Genomic DNA, 6,411 nt, shown 5'->3' with positions numbered 1-6,411 from the left:
AGGAAACACACAACACAAAACTGATTCTTCCCCCAAACAGCTTACTCAAAAGTGGAACAAACCAGTTATGTTGGTGCTAATATGGTGTCTATGGCAAGGCCCCTCCTCTTGTGTCAGCACTCTTCCTGGTCGACAGTCATGTCATACTGGTTCAAAACCAAAAAAAAGTCCATTCTCAATAATCCAGGTATACAAGCCAACGATTTTCAGTCAGGTCATCTGGACAGTTTCTTTTTATTTTTGCTGAAACATTTCACCTTCCATCCAGAAGGCCACAGAGACCATCTTAGCACCAACTTAACTGGTTTGTTCCACTTTGGAGTAAGCTGTTTGGGGGAAGAATCAGTTTTGTGTTGTGTGTTTCCTTGACTGATGAAGCCTTCCGGATGGAAGGTGAAACGTTTCAGCACACACAAAAAAAAAAACTGTCCAGATGACCTGACTGAAAATTGTTGGATTCTAAAGGGAATGTTTCTCCGGTTCTTACATCTGTTTCTTCCTGACTCTTTCAAATCAAAATGTCTGCTGTGAACAAGGTGGTTAGGTTGTCTATATCTTGCACCCTGCGGCAATGAAAAATGTTATTTAAATTTTACTAAAAGAATAAAATAAATAAGATTTGTCCATTGTTCAAAGATAGTATCCAAATAATTATATAAAAGGACTGTATTTATATCAATCAATCAACCTTTATTTAGACAGGTAAATCCCATTGAGCCTCGAGGACTCATTTACAAGAGAGATATGGTGCCTTTCTATCTTAGCAATTAAGGCACTTAAAGCACTTTACAACACAATCTGTGCCCTCGTTTAAGTTCAGGTTCCAGTTCATTTATTGTCATTCACATCACATGTGGTGCATGAGGTGGAACAAAATTGTGTACTCAGGGTCTCAGTTACACTCAAACAAAGCAAAAATATATAGTATAAAAGAGGCAGTATAAGGATCTAAGATATACACTAAGATAAATACTAAATGATAGAATTTCTAAGATATACTAATAATAACACTAATAATATAAAATAAAAATTTACACATTTATAGCCTGTCTATATAAAAAATAATCAGTACTTTTAGATCACATTCATACACAGATGGGACACACATCAGAGGCAATGAGGGGTTCAGTGTCTTGCTCAGGGACACTTCAACATGTGACTGCTGGTGGAATCGAACCCGCAGCTCTCCCAGTGGAGAACGACTGCTCTAACCACTCAGCCACAGCCGCCCCAATACAAACAAATACCATCTGGTGTTTGAATAAAACAAAGATTTACTGACTTATTGTCCAAAACTGGCATATATGTCTCCATGAACAGCTGTTTTATTTTCAATGTATTTCTTCAAATAATCACATTTGTCCTAAATATACAGTCACCATATTTTGACAAATGCTTAGACATTTATGATTTTTTTTTTTGAAGAAGCTCTACGTTTGAAATGACAGTGCAGTCCTGTGTGATGCAGCATTACAGCTTCATGTTAAGTCTCTTCAGAACCACGTGTAGAACCTGTTGACGGGACGTCTGAGCACCGCTGTAGTTATGACATCACTCCCAGTCTGCTCCCGCAGGAGAGTGTCTTTTAAAGCCTTGCCGATAATGCCATTCTCATCTGCTGCTTGGGTCTAGGTGTGTGTGACAGACTGTGAAGATGTGCGCAAGTGTGAGACCGCGTGTCTGCGTCCCTAAAGACATTGTCTTTGTTGTATTGTGTGTTGTCTTTGTGCCGTGTAGCAGCTGTGCTCAGAAATGCTTCAGTGAGCCCACACAGGCTGTGCAGCATTCGTGCAGGATGTCAGAGTTATCCACCATCACACTGTAAGTGTGTGTTGTGTGTGTGTTTGGCGTGGGTGTGTGTCTCTTTGTGAGTGTACGACTGTCTCATGTGTGTGTTTTTATTTTACAGTGGTTCCTGGGGGGTTTCTTTTTAATTATAAGAATTTATCAAATGCCTAAGGAGCCTAACAAACAGAAAGTACAAATTTAAAGACAAAAATGTGAACATCTTTTTGCATTTGGTGAACTTTTGACTTTCTTGCTCAGATTTAGACAACGATAGTATTATCTCACATACCGCTCACTAAAACTAGATGTGGACAAAATTAGTTTTTATAGACAGAAAATTTCAATAAAATGTATAAATTCGATTTTTTTATGGTGGAAGATGTTGTATTGTTAATTCAATTGTCTGTGAGCAGGTACTAGTTTGGAAATATGAGCAGTAAATTGTGTTGCAGTTTGCAGTTTCTACCACAAGAGGGCACTGCATCCCTTGACGCTCCAAGTTTTACAGTTACGTTCATTACTTTAAGAGACAACACACACCAAAAACAAAAATAGTTGTGGTTTAAAAATTAGATATGACTATTAAAAACCTTTTAAAAACACAGAAGTTGCATAATCCATTATGCAAATTATAATCCGAATTAGAATAAGTGTCTTTTGCCAGACTTTACGAAGAAGCTTAATTACTCCACGTTATCACATAAGAGTGTTTGTCAGCTGCATGTTGTTTAAATCACAACATTGATCTGATCTCATACAGTCCAACTGGCGTCTGTGTTGCAGCACACAATGTTTTTGATTTATGATTTATCTTAATTCATTTAAAATACTTAAAGTATTGTGTCGATCACATTTGCCTGCAAACCGGCTCTTGGAATTTTCTTTTTCTTGATAAATATGATCTAATTTTGAATCTGTTATCAAACAGACTATGTGATTAAACCCCTTGCCAACATATTTATGTTGTAATTGTACTTTAACTCCATGAAAACAGGTGAAATCTGCACTGCAGTCGCAGTTAGAACCGACTATAACTAACATCTGGTTTGTAGATGGGATTTGAACAAGGTCTTGCTTGCTTCTGAATGTGAACGGGATTCTATTAAAGATAACTTATTTATTTATACATCGACTTTTCTAATTCTCAGCAAGAAAGTGAATCAGCTGAAAGATCCCTGGGACCACAGGCCTGCTTTGTGAAAATACTTGTTTTGCACATCTGTAAAGTTTTCAGTGTGATTGTTGTGACTATATTTTTTATATATTTCCATCTGTCATGCTCTGTATTTTGGCTGTACAATAATGCATTTTTATTGTATATTTTGTGGAAAACGTAGCCGTAGATGGACCACAACAATAAAATGATAGTAAAAGATTAAGATAGGCACTAAATGTTTTTCTTATTGTCAACAAATCAGGAGTCTCTGCTCAGCTTGGTCTAAAACAGATTCGTTCATATGAAGAGAACTGAACTTTTACTTTAATGTTATGTGAGTAAATGGTAGTTTAGAGGCCAAATGTTTTACTGTGGTGTGAGTGGGAATGACTCAGTAAATCCAGTGGACTTAAAGGATGGAGTTTATCAAACCATTAAACTAATTTTATTTTAAAGTTAATGATCGATTTCTTATCATTTTTATGCTCTTTTGGTAGGATTTGTTGACAGAAAGAAAAATACAGAATCTCATCAGTAATATTTAATCTGTAACTGTGTTATTGTGGAACAGCTAAGTTTTCATAGTAATAAATGTGAGGATTAATATTTTAGAGCAGATGCACTCTTTAATGTTTGTTTGCTTCAACGATGAAACTCTTGCATCACCTGAAGTCGACCCACAGAGTTGAACTCACGTTCTTTTCACTTGTTTGTGACACACAACTGGATCAAAATAAAAATCTCCACTGTCTGTGTGTTCAGGCGTCTGGCGCGCTCCACCCTCCTCCTCATCCCCTTGTTTGGGATTCACTACACTGTGTTCGCCTTCTCACCTGAGGATGTCAGCAAGAGGGAGAGGCTGGTCTTTGAGCTGGGGCTTGGATCCTTCCAGGTCTGTGCCAGTCAATGTATATGTCTTTTTGTCCATCTATTAACACAGAAAAACACACAGTTTATAGATATTTGGTTACAAGATGCAGACATTAAGACACATTTTTACCATCCAATTCTGATTTGTCATTTCCGTGCTTCTCCTCAGGGCTTTGTGGTCGCTGTTCTCTACTGTTTCCTCAATGGGGAGGTAAGTTATCCTTTTTATCAGTTTATATGTACGTTATCTTTTTTTTTTTTTACAAAAGAAGCTCTCTAAACAGATATAAGAACAAAAATGTTAGATATAATTTATGTTTTATTGTGCCGTCTGTGTGTTTTATTGTCAAATAAGTCGCAAAGGACTGTTAAAACAAGAGTCATCAAAAGTGTATGGGTATTTTATTTATTATAAAAATACTGAAATAGATATCCTGATGCATGATCAATAATCCATGTTTCTAACAAGGTTAAGTCAGGTCCTCTGAACAGATGTTAATTTGTTAATCCGTCCAGAGGCCCTGACTCAAACTTGTTAATCTGAAATGATTAAATACAAAATAAAAAACAGAAAATATGTGTAGCTAGATTGTTTCTAGATTCACAATCTTTAGGGCAATCATCCTCACACTTTTTCTCTGCTAAACCAGCAGCAAAGCGCCTTGTACGTGCACAGTTTGTGTTTTTATTCATGCACATAATCACAATAACATGAGATTTTTGTCTTTTATTCCAGCAGGGTAAAAGTCACGTTTCAGTCATTTGTACAGTATAAAACTCACTAAATTTTTATTCTTTTACTTGGTTTATAATTTGACAATAGAAACAGAAGAATGCTGAAATCACTGCAGCTTTGATGAAAGTTCAACTGTGAAAAGAAATAAATACACGAGCAGGAAGGAAGGGAGAGAAGAAAGCCAACAGGCTGAAAGAGACTGGCATATAAAGCAAAATACAAATGTATTAAATGGGTTATTATTTCAGTAAAAAAGCTTTTGAGTTTTACCCAAAAACCTTAAGTTCAAGTTCAAGTTGTGTTTTTCTGTCATATGCAGGTTAACAGTACAATGAAATGTTCAGGACAAGAAGAACTGATTTGACTCAGTAAAAAAAAAAAAAAAACTAAAACATGTAATAAGGGTACAAAATAAAGTATGAAAAAGTAAAATATGTTATTTAGAAGGTCCTACAGAGCAATAGTAAACAACAGCATGGTAGAATATAATGATACAAGTACGATGAATTTGTCTTAATAAGTATTTCAAAGTTGTAATATAAGCTGTCCCGGCCCCGACAACATCAAAAAAATTGTGGGTGGGGTAGGTGAAACACCCACACTTGCCCCCACCCTCATTCGCCCCACTCTGGGCCCATGAGCAAGGTCCTTAACCCCACCATGTGCTCCCTAAACAGGTCTCTCTTGAAAATGAGTTCTCGTGGCTCAATGAGACTAACCTGGATAAATAAAGGCTAAATGAAAAAGAAAATGCACGTGAGACAGTATATATTGTACATAACTAACATGTACTGCAGGTTGTGTGACAGGTTATTACATAGGTAGTGAGTAACACTGAGATGAATTATGAAGGTAAGGTAGTGACATGCATGATACAGCCACATGGTGCAGCAGCAATAGACATATTAGCTGTCACAGCTAACATTAGACATATTAGGTGTCACCAGGGGCGATTCTAGAATCTGCCCTTTAGGGGTGCTGAGCCCCCAGTGCTGACAATGGCTCTTGGCTTGAACAATGTGGTGGCCATTGGCATCAGAAGCATTCAAAATGTGAGGGGTGTACACCCTGGTGGGGGTTCTGTGGGTTCTCTCCCAGAAAATTTTGAATAAAGTAAATGCCATTTCTTGCATTCTGGTGTATTTTAATGGGCTGTTAAACATTTGTGTTTACCTACATAAATAAACACTAGATTCAATAGCTATTTTACAGTTAATGGCACAACAAGATGTAGCACTAAGCTGTGTGCAATACCGACATGCTAGCAAAGATGCTACAGATGTAGCACTCTGCTTTACATTACACAAACTAATAAACACTTTGTACAAAATCAGTTCAGTGTTAACTAATTATAACAAAGACTAAACGTATGCAACCAGAAATTACAACATATATTTACATTCATAACAAAGCACGACTAGTTTAAGCATTAACTTTTAATTTAACCATTAAACATACCTGCAGTTACCTTCATATAGATGAACATGTGGGACTTCCTGTTTATCACTGTTGTATTTAGCTGATCATGCAGGGCTTTATCATCTTTTACATCTTTCCAGACTCAGTTTAGGTTTTGGAAATGGAACAAACTGTATTCCACCCTCTAAATCAGGACTATTACTAAACTGCTCAGGGGGGCATAGTTACTGAAAGCCAGCAGCTCAGGGTCCGGACATCCAGCAAATAAAGTCATTATGTAAATAAACTAAGTATTACAATGATCTGTTACTTTGTTGTATTGAATCATAAAATGCAATAACAGAACCTAAAACCCCAACCCAGAACCACAAAAAAAAAAAATATATATATATATACAGTGTATATGGATGGATGGATGGATGGATGGATGGATGGATGGATG

At 36.6% G+C, this 6,411-nt stretch overlaps 1 protein-coding gene across 1 annotated transcript in view; it reads left to right on the top strand.

The window, feature by feature from the left end:
* LOC119414256 (pituitary adenylate cyclase-activating polypeptide type I receptor) overlaps positions 1-6,411 on the top strand; it is a 49,689-nt gene that overhangs the window by 34,811 nt on the left and 8,467 nt on the right. Inside the window, exons 12-14 of the mRNA XM_037681352.1 lie at positions 1,738-1,821; positions 3,707-3,836; positions 3,984-4,025. Coding sequence (XP_037537280.1) covers positions 1,738-1,821; positions 3,707-3,836; positions 3,984-4,025 — 256 coding nt within the window. The remainder of the gene's footprint in view (positions 1-1,737; positions 1,822-3,706; positions 3,837-3,983; positions 4,026-6,411) is intronic.

Source organism: Nematolebias whitei, chromosome 9 (genome assembly GCF_014905685.2).
Source record: "Nematolebias whitei isolate Nwh7 chromosome 9, NemWhi1, whole genome shotgun sequence".
In the NCBI taxonomy this organism is placed as follows: domain Eukaryota; kingdom Metazoa; phylum Chordata; class Actinopteri; order Cyprinodontiformes; family Rivulidae; genus Nematolebias; species Nematolebias whitei.
The sequence above is the reverse complement of the archived record's forward strand: the minus strand, read 5'-3'. Positions and strand labels throughout refer to the sequence as shown.